Consider the following 27,653-nt stretch of genomic DNA (forward strand, 5'->3'; position numbering starts at 1 on the left):
ATATATTGGGAGTCTGTTGAAAATTAGTAATTATAATAGTATGTGTGGTTTCATTTGCAATCGTACTACACTGGTATGTTCTGTATATACAGTGGTGATTACCAAAGCAATTGAGGAGTGCTTTTCAGTCTGGTGCGCAGCTTTTACGGCAAGTACGGTAGAGAATTCCTCCACTTTTTTTTTCTCCCAAGGAAGTCTCGGTCAATTAGTTTAGACAGTAAGGACAGCTTGTAGTCAGTTAGACCGCCCTCCTCCAATGACAAGCTAAAACACCCACTACTTCTACTTCGATCTGTGGGAATCCCGGCGGAACTTTGGATTTATTTAAAAACATGGGATTTGAGTTGGATCGGTTTAAAGGGGCTGTGGACCCAGATTTTAAATGCAACTTGTGTAATAAAGTTCTTGAGGACCCGCTCACTACTCCGTGTGGTCACGTCTTTTGCGCTGGTTGTGTGCTGCCTTGGGTTGTCCAGCAAAGCAGCTGCCCAGTCAAATGTCAAAGGATCTCCACGAAAGAGCTGAACCACGTTCTCCCTCTGAAAAATCTGATTCTGAAGCTGGACATAAAGTGTGACAATCATGCCAGAGGCTGTGAAAAAGTGGTAAAGCTGCAACATCTGGCAGAACACGCCGAGATGTGCGATTACTCGCCAGCCAAATGCAGGAATAAAGGATGCAACGAGGTGCTTAATCTGAAGGACATGGATGCGCATATGCGCGAATCTTGTGATTGCAGACCTGTCGGAATATGCGAAAATGGATGTGGATTGATGCTGACACACAAAGAGCAGAAACTAGACACCCATTGCTGTTTGAAAGCCCTGAAAGCACACAATAGTGCATTGCACGGGAAGATGATCAGCTTGGACAAAGAGTTCAAGAAGCAATCTTTAAAATCGAGCAAAAGAGAGAAATCTCTTATTGCTCAACTCTCTGCTGTGCACAATGAGCTTCAAATGACAGCACTGAAGTACCAGAAGAAATTCACTGAATACAGTGCAAGGATCGACTCGCTGACCAAGACCCTGGCTCCTCCGTGCAAGGTAAGAAAGTTTCAAATTACCGAACGTGTATTTATATTAACGTTTTGTAATAATTATTTGTTTGTGCTTGTCCATCGTTCAATGTGTTAACCTTCATTAATTACACAGCTGTTCTTCGAGTGCTACTTTGTTAAATGTTCTGTTACTTATTATAGGTTTGTGTTTACCAACGGAACACTTAGTGGTCCGATGACTGCTAAGTTCAAGGCTTTCACCAGACAGACTTCTCCTACGGTCACTGACGGTTGCATTAGTTTTTTATTGCGTTTTATATGCCTACTTACGGGGCAAGTAATGGTCAGAAGTTAGTTACGTCTCCACAGATTGCCATACGTACTTGTCTGTCAGCTGCACTTACAGCCAGCTGGCAGTCTGGGGGAGGGGCACATTTACTGGTGTTCTGTGCACAACGAGATCTAGGGGACGTTTTTTTTTTATCTACCTGTATTTTCTCAATTGGATTGTATTAAATACATAGAATGATTAGAAAGTAGATGTATTTACGTTTTTGCTTTATGATTATACAATTTCAAAACATTTAGTATTATCAGCGAAATATAAGTCGATACATTTTGAATTGACAATATGGCCTATTCCTTGCGGATCTGGTAACCCCTTGAGTGAAGTTCATTGCTTTCTGTTTCCAGATTTAGCGAAAAACAATTTCATAATTTACCTAATAAAAGGGATGTTGTATTTTTACTACTACTATTAATTTAATGTTTCGAATAGTATTAGGTGTATTGCCTTTTTACCTAGAGATAATTGGAATGTATTTAATTTATATATTAACGTGCCTTTTCAACAGAAACATTCAGATTTTCTACATTTTCAGGATAGTTATTTAGTACTATGTTCGTAAATGTACTGTACTGTAGTAACTCAGTTGAACTGGATGGACAAAGAACTCTGTTCCCCCTTGAATCTCTAAACCTTGGAAAACATATCCAATGGAATACTTATACAAACTATCCATGAAGGAAAAGAGGAAGCCAGAAAGAAAATCATTTTGTGGGTGATTTGGTTAGTTAAGATATTTTTCTCTTGAGATTCTTCAAATTCGATTAAACAGTATAAACAGGATCGCTTGGCAGTGAACTTCAGTGCACATGTGGCAGTATCAAGTAGAAAGACAAGTGGAATGAACTTTTAAAAGGCAAATTGTAGACTGGTGCTGCATCGGAAATGTCAGAGCCAGCCTCAGTTTTTCTACTTGAGTTCGTATATGTTGTGTTTTATCAGTGCTTCTAAAATGTAGCAGTGTGTTCAGATTCAGTGTTGCATTTGCTCCCAAAGCCACTGCCATAACAACAGAATTATCAGTGGAGACCAGTAACCTCCTTTGATGGCTGTGTTTAGATAACTGAACCCTGGGTTAGATTCACTTTCTGATAAGGGACATTTGTCAAAACACTTTTTAATCAAACCCTTATGTACATACCCAATTTATATGAAGTGGAGTTTGTCCTATATTAATCCCTGTGATGGGCACAGTCCATTTGGTTTGGGTTTTACAGAGTTAATGTCTTTGCAGAAGTTTGTACATCATTCATAGTATTTCATGCAAAAATAGTATGTTTTGTGAAGATACATCAGATTCTAAGAGCATGTTGGATAAACTGCCTGCGCACACACCCACCCTCCTTATAGGCGCCACACACCCGCAATTTGATTAATGTAAAGAGACATCTGTTAGGGGAAAAAATGAAGTATAACGACATTTGGTGATTGTCATCATGATCAGTAGACTTGGCAATTTGACAAGGCAATTGGGAGGGGCTACATCCTGTTTTAAGTCAATTAGGAAGTGTTCAGACAGCTGACATGTGGATATTTAACATTATATTTTCTTCACATTGTGTTTTAATTATTGTGATTCATTTTCTACTAGTATGGTGTATAACCAATATTCATTTAGCTGATTCCAGATCATACTGGGCTCCATTCATTCCTGGAGCATGCTGAATGGATAAGCAAACTTGCCTAACTTCCTAGATTTAGTTAGGGAAATACTTTATTTTTGTATTGTACATATTGCCAAACATGAGATATTATTTCAGAAAAATGTAGCTAATAGTTGTGGAACTGTGGAAATCTGCTCACAAGTGCCTCCATGACTTGGTCCAGCAGCAGTCAACATTTTTCAGTGGCCAGCACACTGTATGCTAGTACTCATTACCTTATCCTCCAGCCTATATGGTAGCCGGGCTCAGTCATGACACTGTACATACCATTAATGTCTGCTTTTATATTTAGTATGCTATGGCATACTCCATCCTGGGATGACAGCTGAGATGATGTTCCCAGTCCCAACTCAAGTCCCACCCCCTGGCTGGCCCCCTTTGAATGTGAATGAAGAGAGCTGACTGCACTATTTCCCGGCTTTCCACTTGTCATCCCTTCATTGACAGAGAGGTCTACTGGTGTATTAATACATGTACTGTAACAAACGAGAGAAGAGGAGAGAGATAAGCCCCTACCCTTGTTTGAACCAGTCACTTGACAGTTCTTTCTCAGAGAACAAGATGGGTACTACCAATAGGTGGACAGGACACAGGCTCACAGGTAGTAAGCAGTATGATAGGAGAATGTGTAGATTTACGAGGAATTAGCTTCGATACGTCCACTTTTTCTCCCAGCCTCGTGGCAAGATGGGTAGCATAGATGGGAATTAGCTTTGAAGCTGCTACATATGCTTTAGCTTAATTAATACGTACACTGAACAGCATTATGAAACTCTAAATGTTCAACGCTCACAGTAGAAGGTGTAAAAATACAAGTTGGTTCCTAAAAGGAGGTTGTGCTCCAGCATTGGAGCTAGCTAAGCCACAGGGAGTCATGTTGGAGATCCACACCAGTGATATACTAAGCTGTGAAAATTGGGGAATTTTTAACCTCTGCTCTGAACCGTGTTGGTCACATGACACTGTACCTTTTACATGTATACTGGCTATAGAGTTGCTTGGGGCTATTTTTGTTATGCCTAAAATACAGATTGTTCTGTGCTGTTGAGTTACTTTTGTGCTGTTTGAAGCTTAAACGAGCCCATGCCCTCTCCGTCTGTGGGGACGGGGCTCATTTGTCAATAATAATTGACCTTATTCCGTGATATTTCTTTTTTACGAGTTGTTAATGACTTCCTGCCCTTTCCGTGTCCGTCCACAGGGCGGGGAATCCAAAAACGTCACAGCAATCCTTCATCGGGAGGGCGGATCTCTGGGCTTCAACATCGTGGGAGGACGGCCGTGTGCGGTAGGTTACAAGGGGAATCCTACGGTTGCTTCTTTATACTGCTGGGCAACCGAGTGTCATCATGGACATCCAGAGGGGAAGAACATCCTTCAGCAATAGTGATCGTTTGGTATTTGACCCCTTTAACCAACATGCTCACACAGTAACATACAGTGCAAGTTTCTTGTTTGTGTGTGTGGACGGACCGCATCAGTCACAGTTCTTTATTTTGTTAGTGTACTGGTTGGGCTTGGCGGATTTGGTCGGATCAAAACTATAATTACTTTATAAGAGGTTGGAATGGTGGATTTTGACCATGCCCAAAGGTTTTTCCTCTTTAATTGAGGTGACTGCGATGACATGGTAAATACAGATGAGGAGTGAAATGGGTTCTTGGGATGATCACCCTTCATGGCCTCCGGATTAAAGACAGTCTCCCAGTCTTTACCAACAATCATTAATGAGTCCTGTGTGGAGAGGGAAGAATGTTAATGTTAAAATACCACTGCTGAACTGGAATCAGTGTGCATATTCACAATGATAATTAATGTAGGAGCACTGATATTGGGTCAGATTTGCGTTTAAAGATAATGCTGAAAACAAATTTTTACAGTCGCTTTTTCTAGTTTGAGATTAAATTTGCAGTTTGAATTGGGTCTCTGGTTTTGTACAGGGTTAGCTGGCTTATATCTGAATTGTTTTTGGAAGTATCTGTTTCTATGAAAATAATGTTTGTCTAAGTGTTCCAGTCAGTTTTCTAGGGTTCATTAAGAAGAGCTATTATGACACACTGTATTGTAGTGCCATGGGTTATTACAGTAAAACTTTTTACAGCAGGAAACTATCCAAAGGACCAAACATCTGCTTTCTTTTCTTCACGATTCCATTCTGTTAGATATGTATCATAATCCCTTGATAGAACCATGCTTCAACCTTGACCTTTAGAGAGTACAGAGGATGTGCTAGAAGTTAGATTAAAGTGTGTTTAATACTCTGAATGACCTGAACAAGAAGTCCCAAAATTCTCCACTAAAAGTAATAGATTAAAACGGAAATAACAAAAAGAGGCCCTGCAGATTTTGATGTATTGTGTTTTCATCCTCGACTGGGTTGGGCGGGCGCCACACTTACTGTGATTAAGGGTGGGCTTTTATTGACATTGGAGGGCCACATTTCTGCCGTTTGTCTGCACTTGGCCCCTGGCACCAGGGAAACAACATGGCAAAGCATCAGCTCCTCACCCAGTCCTGTTGTGACATTCCCTTGGCAATCTGGGAAGTATTTTGGGCAAAGTGTTGGCTAAACAGTAAACACTGTACTGTGATGAGCTTGGGAAAAAAAGAGGAAGCCGACCTGAAGTAATGAATTACAGCGTTCACAGCTTGACTTCTGAGGTTTCTTTAAGTATTCCATTAAAATTTAGCACAGTGTCGCACGACTTGGCAGAGGCGAGAGGTTGGTTTGATGTGGTTTTAAGAGAGAGCTGAGAGGCATGTTGGCAGGGGCTTTGTTTAGGGGTCACAGCCTCACTGATGGAAGTAGAGTAACTCATATCCGTCCAACAAACCCATTCAACATTTAGCCCCTCTAAGGGGCTCCGGGTCGCTGTTGCACTCTTCAGCCCTGGGAAACACGTCAATTGGCAGCCATTTTGGCACTGGGGCTATGTGCAGCAAAACATTAAGCCTTGTGTAATGTGCACCTGCAACCACTCGCCAGTCACTGCGGGCTGTTGAGCCCTGCGGTTAATCGCTGGGTTAACCAGGCTGTGTTGATGACTGCAGTAAAAGCTGCAGGGTGTCTTTGACCCTGATTGGTTGGAATGGGTAATTGGAAAAGCATTTTGAATTGTCTGCACAATATCCTCAGGACTTCGCAAAGTAGGTTAGGGAGTTTTAAGGCTTGTTTAATATTTTACAGCTATTATTCTTGCAGAAGAAGACAATTATTAACCGATTTAATGTAGACGCAAGTGTGCATATACTTCCTATTGACCCCACCACCTAAACTTTGTGGTGTCCAGTTTGCGATTATAGTCGTAGTCGTAACAGCAGTACCTGTGGCGGCTAACGATTTTTAGGCTTACGACCACAAAAGAGCTGGCAAGCGCCTGACATACCACCACAACTGTGCTCTTTCTGGGTACTTGTTGAAAAGACAATACATGACTAATCCCAATAATTAAAGAAAAGATTTGGACTGACCCCATTTAATCGATTAGTCGGCTGTGTGTGTGATACTTGATGCTTTAGAAGGTATTCAGATCCCTTCACTTTCTCCATATTTTGTTGCGTAATAGACTTTATTAAATAAAAAATAATCCCACATGTACACAGAACTGCTCATAATGACAAAGCGAAAACATTTTCAGAAATGTGCACTAAAATATTGAATAATATACCTAAAATATCTCATATACAAGTATTCAGACCCAGCCGTGACAAATGTCTCTAGAACCTGACTTGAGTTCATCTGTGGCAAGTACAATCTATTGTACATGATTGAGAAAAGCATACACCAAAGTATACAAGGTTGAACACTCCACATTGCATGTCTGAGCAAAAACCAAGCCATGAAGTCCAAGGACATCTCTTCTGAGCATTGTGTCCAGGCATACTGTATATCTGTGGCAGGTTATAAAAAAAATGATATAGCAAGAATTTAAGCTACTCCTGAGTAAAAGACATATGACATACGCCCTGAAGGACTCTGGGAGCATGAGGAAAATTATTTTCTGGGCTGTTGAGGTCACAATTTAAATTGTAAACCTGAATGCCAAGTACTACTGGCAGTAAAGGGTACCGCTCATCACCTGGCTAACACCATGCCTACAGAGAGGCATGGGGGTGGGAGATGCCTCAACGCCTGGATTTGATTCCCATTGAACATCTGTGGGAAGACCTGAAGATCTCAGTTCACTGATGCTCAATTCCTTATCCAATCTGGCAGAATTTTAGTGAATCTACAAGGACGAATAAGAGAAATTGCCCAAATCCAGGGGGGCAAAGCTGGCATGCTCAAGATGATTCAAAGTGATCGCTGCCAAAATGTGCTTCTATACATACTTCTGTACATTCAAGTTCACATAAGTTTTGTATTTTCAATAAATCGTCAGACATTTCTACGATATTTTGTTTTGCTTTGTCATTATGTCATTATTGTGTGTCATTTGATGGCAACATGTTTTTTTGGATACATTTAAAAAAAATACTGAATGTCTGAATACTTTCTGAAGGCACTGTATTTAAACATTTAGAATGTAAATTTAATTCACAAGCCTGCCAATAGCTTCAGTAGGCTACCTTTACAGAACACACATTGAAGACCTCAAGGAAGTGTGTAGATCTCAGAATCTATCACACACAGTGTGGTGAATGCACGTTGACAATTTTGTCAATGAAAAGAGTAGAAATCAATCTATAGATTCTATTACAAAAACCTTGGATGAAAGTTGTTGTCTCATGTAAGGTCCATATTCTATAAAAACCTTTGCTAAAAGTTGTTATATGAATTGTATTACCTTTCCCAGTTACCCCCGCCCCAAGCATATAGAACACTTTAGCAAGTGAAGTCAATACATATTATTGTGGTTGATATTGCTTTCTTCTAGTACAGTCTCCGTGTGTTCAATGAAAAAGACATTTGATTGACTAAAAAGCCTTTTGGCCTCCTACTCTGTAATGTTTTCATTTGGAAATGACTAATATTATTTGAACATGCTCAGTTTAACTTTTTCATAAAATCACCTATAGTCACCTTCAGTGGTTATGATTTTTTTTTAAACTATTTGATCAATGTGCTTGATTCGAGATGATCAGATAATAAGTCATTAACGTAAAGGTTTCTCATACAGGACGAACATGATGGCACTTCGAATGAAGGGATCTTTGTATCCAAGATTGTTGAGAACGGACCAGCAGACAAGGACGGAGGCCTTCAGATCCAAGACAGAATAATGGAGGTATGTGACCTTCTGTGATGTTTCATGTGAAGGCCAGGAATCAGGAGGGGAGGTTCCTGGGGCATTTGTATGCACGCCACTCAGAGTCTCTGTTTATTCCACTACACAAAATAATACAGTGAGTTAAATGGGGAAACCATCAGTTGATGATGAACAAAGACAAGACATTCTATAACAGACACGACTGTCCATACTTGCGAATGTTACTAGGATGAAAATGTCCCATACGGTAGTCAACCGTTTAAAACGATTTTAATAGGAACCTAAACGGTCAGACAAACCTGAGTGCATGCTCCCTCCCTGTATTGGCCGTCGCTGCTCAATAGAGACCCTAATTTACGGACAAGCTGACGGTTCATTCGACAGACCAGCCATGAGGCAGCCTTCTCTCGCTTTTAAACAGAATCTCACTGTGTGAAGACTGTGTGCTCCCCCAGGTCAATCTGAAGGGTGCCCAGGAAACCAACATCATGAAGGTTGCTTTTATACTTCTGGTACAGTCCAGGGGTCACCACAAAAGAATCATAGATCTCACAAATTCGTGCCACGACATGACAAATGGTTTTCCCTAGAGCGGTCGTTGTTGAATCTCCCCGACGTATTCTCGAAACGATGAAATGTTTGTACATTACCGTGGGCACGTTTTTAAAAAGTTTGAACGAAGACCTGACACATCATGCTTGTTCATCTGTCCTGTAATATACTCCATTTTAAGATGAATCCTAACTCGAGGTTGGAGCAAACACTGATCGCCATCTCATAAAGCGGGCATTGTCGCTGGATCAATGGAAGATCTGCGCAGAAATTCAAGTTGCATGCTCGGATTTCAATTCAGTATATTGAGCCTATTCACGCACATTCATTGTGAGGTTAGCAGCAGAGAACCAGATACTCTTCAACACCCCAGCCTTCAACAATAACCACTTCAAGCAGCAGTAACAAGTGGTTGGAATCCTGCTGTTCGTTCAGATTTATCATGAGCTTCCCAAACCGACAGCAATATATATGGCGCCTGGTGACTTAAGACCGATGGGGACTGTAAGGAGAGCCCAGCGCTTGTGCCGTGTGAATGTGTGTCAGTGTGTCTTACTGGGGGAAGGGGTGGTGTGGCGGGGGGTTATCAAGTGTGGGGTTTTACCCGAGAAGACACAGACTCTGTAGATCTCCCTTTGGCTCTGTTGGTAGCCATTTGTCTTTCATCAGGTTAACAGAAAGCAAATGCGTCTGAAGGACGACATTGGACCCACGTGGGTGGTTTTGTCTTTGCATTGTCTTTGGTCCCTAGCGTGGGAGAATTCACATGGAGGAGGAGAACGTTAAGTGAACGAGAACGGGTAGAGCCTCAGGACTGAGAGCTAGGGGCAATATTCCCAAAAAAACAGAACCGAATAAAAACACTGGTGAATTGAAGCTGCCCTGTACACTGACAGTGCTGTATCCGTTTGTTGCTTTTCACGTGATGGGCAATCGGATATCAGAGGCGGTTTAAGTTTCTCAGCAGTCCTCTTTGTTAAAGTAAAGCATAAAAAAAGTACTTCTAACTCACAACAGCGATTGGTCCTTGGTTGCGGAGAGCTGTGTAACAGAGTCAGTTCGGCGGTTTCCTACCTGGGGGTAACGGCAGTCTCAGTGGGACCTGATGATGAGTCGAGGGGCGGGGGAGATGAATACCCAGAACCCACTGGCGGTTCCGTGTAATGCACTCCAAACCCTGTGAGGCTAAACCAACAGCCCGTAGCCTCATCCTGTTCCGCTCACCACGCGGGGCTTTGTGCACAGCTGGAGTGTGCATCTTTAAACCTGCACCACCGGAACGCTGCCGGGAGCGCCTGGTCCCTCCCACAGTTCTCCCGTCAATGCGTCTCTTTCTTTTGGGCCGCTCGAATGACTGCAGCTTTTCTCTACCTTGAGGTTGGGTGCACTGAGATGGAGTAGGAGGCGAACTCTTACGGTCATTCCTGGTTGTTGTTGGGACTGTTTCTGTCCGAATGTGAATGCATTTTACTTTTGTGTATCATGGCAGTCATGGTGTTTTGGTGTATAGGTTTCATTGTGGTGGTTTTTGCTAGACTCTTCTCAGCTCACATTCCCAATAAAGGATTGCATGACCTGGCTGCCATCAGGACAGTGGTGTCACTTATTATAGCTTTATTATTGGGATTCCATTGTACCTATTCCGCAGGCGTGGATACTGCCAACAAGCGTCTGCTATTTTACGAAATCAAAGCCTTTGCTAATGAACACCATACGAAAGCGGATCATTCAGATCACCGTCCACTCTTGCTTCACCAGACAGTCTCTGCCTTGGGGTTCCACGGGCCTGTATGGAGGCATTCATAGAACATGCCGAACCAAGTAGGTGTAACTCGTTTCACTGCGGAGGCACAGCGATGGGGTGGAGGGTTTCTTTTGGACATTCTAAAACGCATCATGCGGTGTGCCGCCGTCCCCTGGTGAAGGTGTTAGTCCCAGTAGGTGTGCATGCACGGTGTGTGACATGTCCATGAGGATCACGGATCGGTCCTCAGTGGCAGCCCCATTGTAGATAGGCTCTTAGCGGAGGAGTGGGAAGGCAGATGTCCCTCCTCTGCACTCTGCGCCTCTAACACTTCAGCCCGACGCTGAATCAGCCCATGAATGCCTCCTTGTTCAGCACAGACATTTTCTCATAACCCGGCGCTGTGTTTGCTTTCGCTCCCTCTCCGCGAACTGAATGTATTCACACTCTGGTTCGGAGTGGACGTGTTTGCCCGAGAATATGTAAGAAATAGGCTTGATTCAATTCAACTCGTGGGGCTGAGTGTACGGCTCTCTGTTGTGTACCTTATCTGGAAACGGAGACTACGCGTAGTCAATGTTTTCATTGATGGAGATAGCTGTGTTGAAGTGGATGTAAGAAATGATATTCAGAGATGTATAACTATTTGCTGTTTCTGTATGACTCATTCATGCCTATTAAAGGGAACAGAAATGAGTGCTTTGCTTTTTTTCTCAGAGAAATGGCTCTGTGTATTTACGTGCTCCTCCAATGTTATGCTGAATCTTAGCATCTTTGTTTGCCTGACTAAACCAATGTCACAATCCTAAAATGACTGTGCCGGATCTCTCCCGGAATGGATGTTGTTTTCATTGCAAGAGCGGTATAAGAACGAGGCCACGGAGGCAGAGGCCACAGTTGTTTGTCACCTTGTATGTCAGTCCTCTGTGAACACACTCAGGTCATGGAAGGTGAACGACAACAGCTAGGCTACATTAAAATAAACTGACATTAAGGAGATGCTAGTTCTAGTCTTGGGCGGAAGCCTTGTTATTGCCTGCAGAATTGTGTACAACTGCGATGTAATGAATAACATCCTCTGAGCTTATGGCGTTATGCTGCAGCCTTTCTCAAGTTTGTCAGAAAGAGTGTTCCATGGCCAGTTTATTGTTGTCATTGTCATTTATAAGCTTGGTGACTACTTGTTTATTTTGTAGCATGTTAAGAGAAGTGTCCAGCCAAGGGTGTGATGAAGTTTAGCAGAAGTTAAACTATGTGCCACATCCTTTGCAAATGTCAATTTTATGGTTCAGTCATTTTATTTATCTCATTGTTGTATGGTACCGATTAAGTCCTTTCAAGACATTTGTCTTCCAGAAATACATGGATAGAAATAGAAATAGCATTCAATATGTTTTATAACAACCCATGTACCAAATAAATTCTCTAGCAATAGCTTTTGTTTTTCTAAACCTGCTTGGACGTGACCCACAAATGGTGTCAGATATGCTGACAATGTTGACAGAGATAATATTAGATTTAACATTAGACTCAGTCAGCCTTTGCCCTTTAATAATCCTATTTTAATAACTTGAAATAATGTAGCAATTAACATCTGTGTGTAAATTGCTACGACTGACAAATTCCATGACATAAACCTTACATTTTGCTTGAGCTACAAGCCTACCAACCTTTTTTAAAGCCCTGGTCAAAGGATAGGTCACCAGAAAATAAAATGCTATTCATCTGGTCCATTCTGTGACCTTGTCTGTTCGGGGGAAGGTCTGGAGTTCTGCGGGCCACACCAGAGGAATACTTCCTTATCTCCCTGTGAGCACTGAGCTGTGAGGTTACCCATGGCGCACCACTTAACACCCCAGACCTCCCCCAAGTTATTTTTGTGGCGACTCACAAACCGGATCCTCCCGGCGCTAAAATGCAGCCTGCCTTCCTGGTCAGGAGTTGTGAATGGTGCAAGATAAAAATATGAAGTGCGTTGTGTGGAGGGTGGACCAAAGCACACATGTTGATGAGCCCTAATTTGGCTTGAAGTCTTGGTTTTAGCATTCCTCCCACTGGCCAGGCAGGACAGGGGGGTACCGATGTTTGAACAGTTTAATAGAAAATGGGAGGGGTAGGGAGGTCTGCTCTGCTGGGTTCTCTGACTCTACTTTCTATTCAAACACGATAATCCTCTGCGTTTCCCCAACATGAATACATCTGATGTCTGATCAAAGAAAGTACTTTGCAAATGTTGTTAAGATCAATTTGTAAAATAATAAAATAACTAAAATCCCTTCCGACTGGAATATATATTAATTATAAGTGAACCTTTAGAACTGGGGTTAAAAAGATTTCCGATGTTCATCACTTCAATTACAGCTTAACTGTTTTGCTTCAGTATTCACTGTGAACTCTGACAAGAATGAGATGTACTTCTCGGGAGTGATGGATTTAGACTTTTGCAAACGGGGGCCCTTCTCTTTCCATTCCCCTCAGAGGAACAGAATGCCAGGTCAGCCAGCGCGGCGTGGGCGGCCCGTCCCCAGTGTTGCTAATACGTTGTCACAGCACATGGCGTATTGGACAGGACATGTGTCACAAGTTCCCAGGCGTTATTTCTGACCTGGAGGCTGCAAAGAACAAAAATGGCAGTTATTCCCCGTCTCGAGATCACATGTTGTTTGGAATCCCGAGGCAAGAAGCAGGTCTTTGTCAGGGCTTTTATTGGATTTAGGCCCCTGTGCGGTCAGATGGCCCGTATCTCTCCTTCTTTCTCCTTCCTTCTCTGCTTCTCGCTTTCTCTCTCCCCACTGCTTGCTCAGACCTTCTGGTCCTTGCTACTCGAGAGATCCGGTCTTCAAGCCCAGCGGTCTGGCCTGTCCCGGCTCCATGCAGAGAGGCGCATTCCTGGGCCCTCTGGCTCGGCTAAGGCAGGACATTAAATCAAATCGAACTTTTAAGGAGGCCATAATCAGCTTCTAGTGGTGGCCGCTGTGCTGTGCAGGGCGCAAGCAGGGACAGAATGGCCGGCTTTGTGGTTTAAGCGGTAAGAGCCAGTGACTGGAGCAGGCATGAGGCACTTCTTTGTTTTCCTTTCTCCATATGGAAAAGGGAGAGAGGGAAAGAGGTTTTTGAAGCTGCCGATAGATCCACAGCCCTGACGCGGTGTGAGGTGAACCGGGGCCTCGCTGGGGCCGGGCGGCTTTCTTTGTCCGCTACGCCACTGTGCGCTGCCGCCACACACTGAAATATAGCATTTTCCAGCCGGTTTATACGGCATCCCTTCCTCAAAGCAGAACAGACCGTGGATGATTTCCACGGAGACGCACTGTCTGGCCTACTGTAAATGTGTTTGCTCTGCCCCGACGACAGCCTCGAACAGGGTCTCTCTCTTTATTCAGAGAACCCCCCTCCCTCTGTTATTTATGGCCCCTAAAAGGTTTCAGGGGGCAGACACAGACAGGTGTAATTAAGGCACATTTTCCTGCCAATCAATCACTGGGCTTGTGTAAACGGATCAGTAACAATAGGCTCAGGTTGCTGTCCACCAGCTGCTCGCCATGTCAGCTTCTGACGCCACCACCCGCCCCACCCCACTCCTCTTTGGACCGCCCACCGTCTCCCTAATTAACCACCCTCAATTAAACGTTAATAGGCTGATTAACAGACCCTTGGTTGTGCTGTAATGGCCTTGTGGTCTCCTTCTGGTGCCCCTCTGAAATGTGTCCTGACTGCGGAACGTTAATCACTGCCCAATCCGAGCGCTGTGTTCAGGCTCGGCAGGGACCGTCTTGGCCAACTTCACGCTCCACCGTCCACCAGCTCATTCCCCCGTGATTGATTTCCTTACCAAAAAGCCTGGAGTCTGAACCGTGGTCCTTTCTGAGATTGCGTATGTGTGTTATGTAAGAAAGGCTCCATGCAGAAATGAAATGCATGAAATCAATTATATGACGCGTGCGGCTAATGCTAACCCATAGTTAAATGCTGCGGGATAAATCACACATAATGCTGACATGGATGGGGTTTGGGGTGGACAGTTTGGTATAGGGTTTTTATTTGTAAAACAATCATCATTTTGTGGGAATGGAGCTTTCCGAAGTTTAACAGATGGAACAAGGGGAGTGCATTTTCCTCGTTTTGCTCTGAACTGGGGGGATTCAGTGACACGGTCCGGCATTCTACTGATACACGGAGCTGCTTAACTGGTTTAGTTCCTTTTATATTTCCTGGATCATCTGTTTCAAAGAATGTGTGCATGTATAATTTGTGCACTGTTTGATCAGCATTTCAGCAGTCACTTTGTTCCTATTCCAATCCCTCAGCAGGCTGTATGGCCTTCCAGATCTACATGTGTCTCATTTCCTATCAGAAATCATGAAGCATTAGAGTACATTTATTTAGTTATCTTCAGTTGGACTTTAATCAGGTACATACATTCTGTTGAACTATGCCATGAATGCAGAAGTTTAGATCAGGAAACTTGCATCAACCCATAAAGGATCTTAGGTTACCTGTTCTGATTAGTAACTCAAATGTCCTCTACCCTATAAATAGTCTGTTTGTTTTTTTTACATTTAATGTACATTTGAGTCATTTCGCAGACAACACAATAGTTGGAGGATTAGTTCCAATGGATCTTACTGTAAATTATAATGTGCATGGTTCCTGGATGCTGACTGATTGGCTGACAGCTGTGGTCAGACATTATAAACAGTTTGGTTTTAGCCCTTAATGCTGATTTTGCTCAAAATTGGTTTATCAGACCATAAACTGTGGGTATGCGGCTCATTATGTTGGTACCCCATGTTTAATAGCATCAAGGCACCTCCATGGGTTTGTGGTATGTGGTCAATATAGAATACTATTGTCACCAAGCCCTAGCCCTGCTGGTTTTGGCTGAGAACCTTGCGGTCTCGCTGGTTACAAGCACTGTTTCTATGCTTTAACATTAGTTCTCCACCTAGGCAATGGTTGCTAACGTACAAACAATAGCAGGACTTAACTATACACAGCAGCAGTATCTATGAAATTAGGTCAGTATGAAATATTAGCTAGCAGGCGAAACCCTGACAAGCTTTTCTGTTTACTTATTTCTTGTGTTGTCTTGTTTACTTATGGGTGATCTTTATGAAAACCGGGGAGTGTTAGGGACACATAACTACTTACTGAGGGAAGGAGGTTGTTGGCCAAGATCTCGTGATACATGGCCCCATCCATCCTCCCCTCAATAGGGTGCAGTCGTCCTGTCCTCTTTGCAGAAAAGCATCCCCAAAGAATGATGTTTCCACCTCCATGCTTCACGGTTGGGATGGTTTCTTGGGGTTGTACTCATCCTTCTTCTTCCTCCAAACACAGCGAGTGGAGTTTAGACCAAAAAGCTTTATTTTTGTCTCTTCAGACCACATGACCTTCTCCCATTCCTCCTCTGGATCATCCAGATGGTCATTGGCAAACTTCAGACGGGCCTGACTTGAGCAGGGGGACATTGCGTGCGCTGCAGGAATTTAATCCATGACGGCGTAGTGTGTTTCCAATGGTTTTCTTTGAAACTGTGGTCCCAGCTCTCTTCAGGTAATTGACCAGGTCCTGCCATGTAGTTCTGGGCTCACCTTCCTCATGATCATTGTTGCCCCACGAGGTGAGATCTTGCATGGAGTCCCAGACCGAGGGAGATTGACCGTCATTTTGAACATTTTCTAATAATTGCGCCAACAGTGGTTGCTTTCTCACCAAACTGCTTGCCTTTTGTCCTGTAGCCCATCCCAGCCTTGTGCAGGTCTACAATTTTATCCCTGATGTCCTTGCACAGCTCTCTGGTCTTGGCCATTGTGGAGAGGTTGGAGTCTGTTTGATTGTGTGGACAGGAGTCTTTTATACAGGTAACGAGTTCAAACAGGTGCAGTTAATACAGGTAATGAGTGGAGAACAGGAGGGCTTCTTAAAGAAAAACTAACAGGTCTGTGAGAGACTGAATTCTTACTGGTTAGTAGGTGATCAAATACTTAGGTCATGCAATAAAATGCTAATGAATTATTTAAAAATCATGCAATGTGATTTTCTGGATTCCTGTTTTAGATTCCGTCTCTCACAGTTGAAGTGTACCTATGATAAAAATGACAGACCTCTACATGCTTTGTAAGTAGGAAAACCTGCAAATTGTCAGTGTATCAAATACTTGTTCTCCACACTGTATCTGCTTTGTGTCCTGAAGTTCTGTCCTCATATACACCAAATTATTGCAAAGCTACGAGCCAGAACTATGGCATGTTACGACGGGAAGACTCACCGGGGCTCTCATGTTTTTAGGTGCGGGTGTTCAGATTCCGGTTCCTGAGTTGTTCCACTCTAGTTCGCGACCACTTGCCAACAAAGCTGATGAATCAGCGTGTACTCCAGAGTTTCATGGTCTGTTGTGTTCTGTTTGTGTATCATTTATTGCTGGCAGGGCCAGGTTTATGTAAATGTCATTATCATTTTTGGGCTCATTAAAAGACACTTCATTTAGTGTTCCAACTCTGCAGGGGGTCATCACTTGCATAAGCCACTCAACACTATTGGGCGGAGGTTCTCTGATGGCCCATTTACACTCAGCCTAAACTGGGCAGAGGTTCTCTGATGGCCCATTCACACTCAGCCTAAACTGGGCAGAGGTTCTCTGACGGCCCATTTACACTCAGCCTAAACTGGGCAGAGGTTCTCTGACGGCCCATTCACACTCAGCCTAAACTGGGCAGAGGTTCTCTGACGGCCCATTTACACTCAGCCTAAACTGGGCAGAGGTTCTCTGACGGCCCATTTACACTCAGCCTAAACTGGGCAGAGGTTCTCTGATGGCCCATTCACACTCAGCCTAAACTGGGCAGAGGTTCTCTGACGGCCCATTTACACTCAGCCTAAACTGGGCAGAGGTTCTCTGACGGCCCATTCACACTCAGCCTAAACTGGGCAGAGGTTCTCTGACGGCCCATTTACACTCAGCCTAAACTGGGCAGAGGTTCTCTGACGGCCCATTTACACTCAGCCTAAACTGGGCAGAGGTTCTCTAATAGTCCATTTACACTCAGCCTAAACTGGGCAGAGGTTCTCTAATAGTCCATTTACACTCAGCCTAAACTCTGGCAGTTTGACCATGCAGGGAAATTTATGCAGTCTTTTTTCAGGTATGAGAGTGCACAAAGGTGATCGCGGCATCAAAGCCGATGCATTTCTGTACGGCAATGGTCTTATTCCGTTTTTTTACACTGTCACTTTAAGGTCCACATTTAGGACCCCTGCTTAGGTGAACCAATCACAACTTTATGCAGAGATTATGCACATGCAGTAAAGTTGATATTCCTGGATGCTGAGCTGGACAAGTATTGTACTTCTGAACATCTATACTTGATCCGTTCATATTTTTCAAGATTTGAAAAAATAATATGGAAGGATAAAAGGCATTGGGAAAATGGACAGAAAGCAACTAGGCTTTTTTTTAATCTCACATTTCCCTGGGAATCAAATAAAAATAATGATAAATCTAGATTTTAATCAGCATTACACAAAAGCTGTGCTGCATGTTTAGGGTCTGGACAATGGTTCTGTGGTAAAAAAAAAAAAAAAGTATAAAAAGCACAGGAAGTTCCTTTAACAAGGCGTTATTAATCCAATCATTATTTGTGAGAGAACATTGGTTCTACTCCTTATTTCCTGCTTCAGCCTTCCTCATTCTCACACAGAACAGAGAGGATTTTTTCATGGAGGTGCCCGCTGACTATCCTCTATCCCATTCCACGTGTGTGCTCTGAAATGCTTCCTCAATATGGAAGTTCTGGCAATTTCTCTCAGCCTCAAAGAGGAAGTTTTGAATCAGACAGAACGCTATCGCTTGAAAGCTAAACATCTCTCTCAAAGGAGTAAGAGAAAGGAAAATAAATGCCTAACGCAGACTAGAAACCAAGCTAAAGTACAATACTTTCTATTTGCACACATTTGCATTAGAAAGGTGCGCAGCAGCCACCGGTTCCACTTTGTTGAAAAGTGAAAGGACGGCTGTCTAAAAGCCTCTTGAGGAGACGCTCGCGCAATGATGGGAGCATTACATTTCTAAAGCAATCCATGTTGTCAGGATTAGCTAATGGAAAAGAGCCAGCCTGCCTCCGTTAAGCCTTGAGTCATTACTGTGTGCCAGTCCAACCGCCATGCTATTCTTTGTGCTGCACCAGGATGTCATTTCAGCCACCAGTGGCACGTTGTGATCCGTCCACTGTCCCAACCGTCAACAGCCTATTGCACTCTAAAAGCAGGTGCACGTCTCTTGATAAATGGGAGAATACGTTTTTTTTGCATTCATTTTACATATGTTTATTTCTCTATAGGCTGTTGTTGTGTATGACACATTATAGAGTGCCCGGATTCAGCCCTTAGCTCTGGTGCATTAGCTGTTATTGATATTACACGAGAGCCTTACTTCTATTGTTAACTGTTTACCCATTTATGCAATAGAACATTTAATTATTTTTGTATCATAACCCTGGTATTGTAGATATTTAAAAAATGCCAGACCTGACTTATCAACTGTATGCAGGATTATTTTGTGTGTTTTAGGATTTTGTGGTATTTTCAATATCCCTCATCATGTCACACCTCTGTGAGCAGAGGTGCTGTGGTTTTTACATCCTGTGAGTCCGATATCTGGTTGGAAGTTAATGCATTAAATACGGATGAACTAAATATGATCACACTAACACCGTAACTCTCCTACCAACACAACTGCATTTTACTGTCATTTAACTGTTGCAAGCAAACCACCTAAGCTCCACCAAAAAACCAAAAAACAAATTATGAATGTTTTTTTGATTATTTTAGTTTTTTGGGCACGGGGGAGTATCTTTTTTTAATTGGAGGAGCTGGTAGGAAAAGTTTTTCTTTAGTTTGGTATGGTCCAGGGTTATATCCATATTACCCCTATTTAACTTTGTTATAGGTGAGATGTAATATAAAAAGTATTTCCATGGTAGTAAGTCACACCAATGATTTGAGGGCACCACTAAAAAGACAAGATCATTTGATATTAGCAGACAGCCTTTTATCCCGGATAAGGGTTACCGTTCTCATCAGACTGAATATAATTAATGAAAATTGGGTCTCCAGATACAGGGACCTTATATTTAAAAGGTTAACTGAGTCAGTTAATAGGCTATCAGCGAGCAGTTCAAAGATAATTAATCATTGTCTTGGGCCATAGAGATGATATTAGCAATAGCTACACTGTGCAACACAGTTTCTATTTTTCTATCAAGAGTGTGAAACTATTTGTATGTCCATGTAGTGGCAATTGGTTTTAAATGTTTCAACCTTCGTGTTGACAAAAAATCAATGACTGTCACATAAAAGTACTTGAAAACATAAACAATTAGCCTACAGTACTGACACAATGAACAGAAGCTGAGTTTGTTTGCTAAACAATTCTATAGTATAATGCCACACCTTGTTTGCTTAGCATGCACCATTTTCAAAAGTTTCCTAAGAATTCAGGGAATAACACTGATTATCTTATCATGGCACCTGTCAGTGGGTGGGATTTATTAGGCAGCAAGTGAACATTCTGTCCTCAAAGTTGATGTGTTAGACGCAGGAAAAATAGTCAAGCAAAGGGATCTGAGCAACTTTGACTCTCTTTAAAACAACATGTGTAATTCTAGGCTACTAGAAGTAATTTGAAATGTTGATTGAATGTAATTTAGGGATTATTAACTTTTATTGAAATCTTTTGACACGCTTGGGTGTAAAATAAAACTAGGATCCACTAGTTTTTCTGACTTTACTCATCTCTATGGGCTGGTGTGGTCCTGTATGTAAGGTTGCCAGATTTCATTGACAATAAACCGTGAAAACCTCTGCAGACTCCACCAAAATATTTTTTTTTCCTATTGTACCCTATCTGTAAATCGGAATGCCCAAGCCCATTAAAAATACCCCAATTGGGGGGATATTTTGCCAATATGGAAAATGTTTCCTCCTACTGTCACATTCTCTGCAGTGTTTTTCTGTATTTTATGTATGAGTGCCAAATCATGTTTTACAATGCCGACACAAAGATGCGGATGAGTAGAGTAGTTTGCTTTTCCCACTCACTCTGTGCAATCTGGTACCCTTCACTTCAATATATCAATATTGCATTTTCTAATATTTTTATTATTTACTTGATGGATGTGTATAATTATTCATAATTTAAAAAATATATATTCAGATTTCTTTTCAATTATACATACTACAAAATCATGGGCAAATGACTTCCTTGAAACCACTTTCGCAAAACGAGCGAGTTTGCTTGTTGATTCCCTATGGAGTCAGAAGTTTCAAACAGGTCTTGAGTTTCTTATTGTTTTTGTTCATGTCCTGCCCTGTTGAGTTGCTTACACTGCAGGGGCCTTTTACAGATCAATCACTAACCACCATTTGCTCGCAACCCGCTTATGTATAGCCTGCCGAACATTATTTTTAAATATGCCTGATTGAAAACATCCTCTTTGAGGCAGAGAGAAATTGCCAGTACTGCCACCTCAACAATGCAGTTGAAGAGTGAACATGTCTAACCACCTCCCTCAAACATCCTTTCTCATCTGTGTGAGGATGAGGATGACTGAAGCGAGAAGCAATGTTTTCCATTCACAATAAACAAAGAACATACGTATTCTGCTGTCTCTCTCTAAGGTCGTAAACAAACACTGCAGACCCTCAAACATGGTTAAAATGTTTGATATCGTGGATGGTCAGTCCTTGTATTGAATAGCTCTTTCGTAGAATTCGAGTGGTCATATTTTTCCAACCCCATCAAATAGCTTTTACCAAAACAGTGGTATGGTGGCTGCTTTGTTGTTGTTTGAACTGCATATTGCCCCTTTAATTAACAAGCATACAGTATATTTTAGTTGTTATGAGATGTGGGAGAACATAAATTAAGGGAAGCCACTGTATTTGTCAACTTAACCACAAACTGTACCCGCTACATTTCAGGTAAAGTTCTTTCATTTAGCCTGACGGGGCTCATGGGTTCAGACTGGACTTGGCCTGTGTTTTAAAATAATTTATTCAGGCCATGTCAGGTTAAGACTTGTTTTACCTGTGTAAATCCCTCACCAAATAACTGCGTGACAAATTCAGCGGGCGTCTGTGTGACTGGCGCACCTTGTCAGTCTCTCCTCCTAGTCAGCTGCAGGAGTTGGCAGAGGCTGTTTGGGGAGGAGAAGCTACCAGACAGCGAAAGCTTCCTTGTTGTTGTTTCTCTGAATGAAAAGTTATGAAAACCCATTATTTGTTCAGATAAAAATATTCCTGATTTGCTAGATTCCATTCACTGCCATTCTCTTTTAATGTGATATATGCATTTCCCAGTACTCGACCATTATAAGATACGTTCTAGAAATATTAAATCCTAACCTACAGTGCCATAATTCTTAAGGTTTAGGTATTAATTCTTAATACAAATATAAAACAAATTCTCAAAAAACATGTCACGATTGTTGACATATTTGGCAATGTCTATGAAATAGCTACATGTCTAAAAATACCCCTCTCCATTATGAGGGCAATAGCTGAGAGGTTTAAGTCAATGTAAGCTGTGATAAATCTACTTGGAATGAGAAACAATGTATATTTTTCTCCCACGCACATTTAATAGGATGATGGTTGCAGACGTTAGTTGACACTTAGTGCCACAAAACGATTCAAAACTAAAATTATACATCACCTCTATGTCAACCAGATATGGATGTTATGGGCCCATCAACTGTTAAATTGTATGGGTGTTAATGTAGGCCCATTAACCGTTAAATGGAATGGGTGTAAATATAAGCCCATTAGCTCTTTAATCGTATGTCTGTAAAGGTAGGCATACTAGCTTTTTAAATGTTAATTTTAGTAAAATGTAAAAACACTAAATGTATTCACATTATAGATAATCCATCCTATCAAAAAAAGCTGTATGTAAAATGTAAAGTGAACTTAAAACCTCTACAGAGCCTTATTGAAAATGCAGTTGTTGTGGACCATAGCTAGCTCTGCCTTATAAAACCTAGAAACTTTCAAGAAAATCCTACAGGAACAGCTGATTTTAATTAGGGCTAATCAGAATCACTTCAGTTGGTATCAGATGAGGACAAATGACATTTGTACATGATTTGGAATATGGTTATATTTAAACAGTTACAACCCTCATTATGAAGTATATGCACACTTATGGAACAATGAACAGATTTTTTTCATTGTATATTATTTTGCTAACAAATTATCCATTTGTTTTTCTGTTAAATTGTGTTGGTTACAAAACCTTATTGAAGGTGAAAAAAGTTTTGACAGGATTTGTCTTGATTTCAGTCTTTACATAAACAAAAGCTGCATTTTCATAAAGGCTGTGTGGACATCTGATATCTAATTTTAAAGATGAATAAATGAATGTAAACAGAGTCCACATATAACAGTTGTTGGTAATATTAGAGCTGGATTTTCCTCTCCTCAGTATTCATTTTACCCTCTTTTCCTCCTCATTCCCCTTACGACCGTCTCTGCCAAGCTGTTGTCAAAACCAGTGGAAATTAATAGTTCACTCTGGCAAAATAGCAACATGGTCTAAGGAAAGTTGCTGCCATGTTCCAGAGATCAGGATTTAGTTATTTTCAGTTTATAATATGTCTGACTCGAGGCTGGTCTTCAGTTCATTGGATTTGGGGCAGATGGGCCTAAAATGTTCAGCCCCAACGAGAACTCTATTTTTGGGGTTGTGTTACGGGCTGTGTATAGTTCAGATATGGGTGGTATTTAACAAATGAAAGTGACTAGTCACATGATCATCCATTTGAAATCTCATTTAATTCAGATTTGTAAAATTTACAAAGTAATAGTGCTCAACTGGGTGTCGGCTGTGTTCACCACTTTAGGGAAGTATCTAATTAAGATCTAAGTAAGCAGGTAAAGGGAGTTCAAAACTAACCAGTGATCAATTAAATAAAAAGGAAGAGTGTAAATGATCAATTAAGGTCAATGATTAGTTACGAACTTCATGATTAGTTACCCGGTCATTTAGCTCTTCATTAGGAATTTCCCAAAACTGGTGAACACAGGCGATTGCTTGGATATGTGTGCAGTGTTACAGTATAACTGATATTTCTGCATCTGTTTACAGACTTTGCCTGCATCTGTTTACAGACTTTACAGACTTCATCATTTCAGCAAAAGTGTAATGTGTTAGACTAGGTAATTATGTATGGCATAAATCCTAACTTACTGTTACTGCTGTCAGAGCTGATGTAAACGTGAAGAAATCACAGCTATTTAAGAACTGGGTATGATGAGTCTGCCATCTGTCAAGTCCAGCTGAATGTTCAAATCACGTTACCATGACAGCAATTGTAATAACAGGGTCAGAGTTGCCTCATCTTATTTGCCGGTTAAAGAGATGCCTGTATAAAAGGTGAATGCCACTAATCCTATATGTGAAAGCGGTAGGCCATTATGTGTGTTTTTATCCATAGATCCATTCTGTGTTATATATACTATATGAAGTTTGTCCCATCTCGTTTGATCTAACCTGGCCTTTCTGTCTTACACTCACTCAGACATTCAGAATCCTGCGCTGTGGCTTTGCAGTTGAAAGAATGGTTTCAACAAATTCCTTTAGTTTAGGGCCCATGGTCGTGTTAAGACAGGGATAACAACATATGCAGAAGGAAGAATGAGCGAGCGGGGCAGAATGTGGTGTCAAGGTCAGTTCCCAGGTGTCAATAGAGATCTGTTTCAAGGATGGAGTTTACATGAACCCTCATTGTGATAAATGGGCCCAATCAAAGAAGCATGGCATGCAGACATACCCACACTTATCACAGTCCCCACCCCATCTCTGTAGGAAAAGAAGCATGAGGCCAGATAGGTGATTGATATGTGCAGGTGTTTCCGGATGTCCCCCTGAGTAAAGTGCTCTCTCTCCGAACTTCAAAGGGATTATTTTCCCCTGTTGCAGTCCTACGAAAACAGTGGTGTGGCGTAGATAGACTGGCTAGTCCAGGAAATGAAGAAGAAGATGGTGTAACTCAAGCACATTGTTTAACGCCATGCCTGTCCTAGCTGGACAATGAGCCATTGTGGACCGAACGACTAAGTTCCGCGCCTTCAATCCGTCGGCCAAGACACTGCAAGCAATGCCTGCTCAGGTTTACGTTTAAAGATCTCCCTTTGTTCTGCTGACATTTTCATTAATTTGTTCTCCATTTACGGTGTGCCTTGCTATTTCCCAAGGAGAACGTAACTGTGCACACACTAGAGAAAAGACATGGATGTTACAATACATTTCAATCACAGAAATAGTGTGATACCACTCTGCGGCGCGGCACATTATATGGGATTTTGGTGGGAGGCCGAGTGCTGTCTCAGAGTACATGTCTCGGTTCACACTGGGTCTAAAGACAGAGGCATCTGATACAGTCTGGCCACATGCCCCGCACTCCCAGCTGGAAGCTCTGAGATGGAGTCTACCCCTGAGAAGGGACAGAGAGCCAGAGAGCCAGAGAGCCAGGGTCAGAGATGAAACAGACCTCAGGCAGAGAGACTGTCGTTTATCACCCCGGGAGGGGAGAGAGTGGGCTGTATTGGGCATGGAGTGGGGGAGGGGTGGGGGGGGGGGGGTGAGGGAGAGAGGGACTGTGTCCTGCTGTTGGAGAAAGTAGGTTTTGTTAAAAAAAAAAAAAAAGTATGGCGGGTTTTCTGACTACCAAGTGTACATTTCTAGACAGCTGAAGGATTCAGTGTGTGCGTGTCTGTCTGTGTGTGTGTGTGTGTTTGTGTGTGTCTCAGACTGACTAGCGTGGCTAAGCACAGGGCTGCTGTCTCTCCAACGTCATCTAGATTGATGCCAGACATCTTGTTTTCTTTGTTTGTCTATCTGATGGCATCTAGCCTTATTCTGTCAGGACAAGTACTCCCAGGGAGAGGAAAGATTATAAGAAGGGATAAACAAGAAGGAAAATATGAGATGAAGGACGAGAGGAATCCAGCTCATGTAATACCTATTGTAGATAAAGTCAAACTAGGCCATGCACAGTGTACCTGTCGTCACCCGGACAGGACGAAAGTCCTTATTCTATTAAACAGGAAGATGAATTTAGGGCATGACTACTGACAGGCATACCACTTTCAGTAGTTCCATTTGGATTCCCGGCAGTTGAATTCTGGGATGCGGAAAGAGCGCCTTTACTGAAGGCACTGTTTACATAGTAAAAGCCAGCGAACAACGCGTGTTAAGTGTTTATAAGCATAGGGACCACGGTGTCCATGACGACAGGAAGAGGGGAGAGAAAAGTGGGAGACAGTCTGAATGAACACAACAGATTTGGTAAGGTTCTGTCTGCCCCTTCTGCTGTCCTCTCCAGCCGTGCTATATCAAGGCAGCAGCTGCTCTCCCCCTGTGAAGGCATGCTGCCTGGGCTGGGCTCATGCACTCTAAACCAGATCGAGCCCAAGGCTCTGTATTTTGGGCTTTATTGCCCTTCTACAATATCACCCATTCCACACGATGCTCGATCTTTATTAGCTGGGAAATATGAAAATATTTATTTGCTACTTGTTGGGTGTCAAAATGGAGGTGGGATTGTTGTCCACAGTGAAACAGGAGTTGTAGGTTTAAGATGGAAGACTAACAAGGCAGATCAGATGGGCATTCTTGTTGTACACTGACATTCCTAGACACGGAGCCAAAAAAATGCACGCCCTCTCTCACCTGTCGCTTCGCACATCTCGACATGGTCTTTATCTGATTTGGAAGAGTGTAATTTGCTCAGTCTTAACAGCGGACTCGAGCATGCAACATCTTTTCTAATGGGCATTTTTGTTGATTTAGAAAGATGGATTCACTGACGGCAAAAATAATACCACGAGAAATGAACACCTTGTGTCGAATCTCGCTTTGAAAATGAACACCACGTGTTTGGCCACCTACATGAAGGTGCTATATGTTTAGAGAAAGAATGAAAGGCTTTCTCTGTTTTTTCTTTAACTCCTACCAGTCCCTCACCTCCAAGCAGCAGATGAAACCAGCCACAACCACAGGATATTCATTCCCTGGTGCTCCAGAATGCATTTCATCTTCAATTGAGAACATTTCCACCCTAGAAACCCCACATAACTCAAACAATGAATAGGAAATGTTCACATCACCTGCTGCATCAGATTTCAGGCATTATGAAAGTCAACGTTATTTTCACTTGATTTGGTCGGCGAGAAGTGGTTCCAGACTGAACGTCTATCGCAGGAGAAATGGAGCCCCTGATTATTTTGGTGTAAAGGACCAAATAAACCATGTATAGGTTGTGACCCCGCTGATCTGAACCAAATGTGCCATGCTGTCAGACTTTCGTTGAAAGCATTACCTCGTTTAGTGACTGATGTTTTGCACAAAAGAAAAGTTTGAAATTTGCCTTCCATTCCTGAAAGCTCCTCCGCAGCAAATGTTGCTGTAAAACGTTCCTTGGGTAAAAACATAACTGCACATATAACTGGACCTGCTTTATCCACAATAGTTTGTTGACACAATTGCGACTGTCAGGTGGTCAGCTAGTAGGTTTTTGACAAATATATACATGTTTACGTGAGCAAAGATTGTGATAACGAAACAACTCTTTAGCTTGTTTGAAATAAATAGGAAGTATTAAATTGGTTATCAGTTGTGTAATTTTGTTAGGCTAATCTGGTTTGATGTTACATCCATTTCAGCAGTCACTGCTCTGAAACTACTCAGAACATAACTGTTTGCAACAGATCAGTAGAACTGGACAAACATTTCCATTTTGGCCAGGTCTTTTGAAGATCAAGCCATTCATCAAATGACAGTTGTCAACACTTTGAAACACGTTCAAAGACTACGGGTAGTCCATGGAGCATGTTCCGACCATCACTCTCCTTATTCTCCCTCAGAACAATTTACACGGTCCTCAAAATCTGGTCAATATTTATGTAAGCGTGTACATTAGGGCAGGCTGAAGGCCGGGGCCCTGATCAAACGGCCCTTTCATCTGCGGGGTGACCTTCTTCTGACTCTGAACCCAGAAGCCCCTAACGAAGCTGGGGGTAGTCAGATGTCAGGCTGGGAGTTCACCAGGGAGTCTCAAAGCCTATACCTCAGCACAAA

General features: G+C 42.3%; 1 protein-coding gene across 1 annotated transcript in view; it reads left to right on the forward strand.

Annotated features, from left to right (window-relative positions):
• The first annotated feature begins 215 nt into the window (after nucleotides 1-215).
• Nucleotides 216-27,653, forward strand: part of pdzrn3b (PDZ domain containing RING finger 3b) — a 96,617-nt gene continuing 69,179 nt past the window's right edge. The window contains exons 1-3 of the mRNA XM_010902763.3: nucleotides 216-1,046; nucleotides 4,212-4,298; nucleotides 8,131-8,238. Of these exons, the coding sequence (XP_010901065.2) occupies nucleotides 333-1,046; nucleotides 4,212-4,298; nucleotides 8,131-8,238 (909 nt within the window). The 5' untranslated portion in view covers nucleotides 216-332. The remainder of the gene's footprint in view (nucleotides 1,047-4,211; nucleotides 4,299-8,130; nucleotides 8,239-27,653) is intronic.

This window comes from Esox lucius, chromosome 17 (assembly GCF_011004845.1).
Source record: "Esox lucius isolate fEsoLuc1 chromosome 17, fEsoLuc1.pri, whole genome shotgun sequence".
NCBI classification, from domain to species: domain Eukaryota; kingdom Metazoa; phylum Chordata; class Actinopteri; order Esociformes; family Esocidae; genus Esox; species Esox lucius.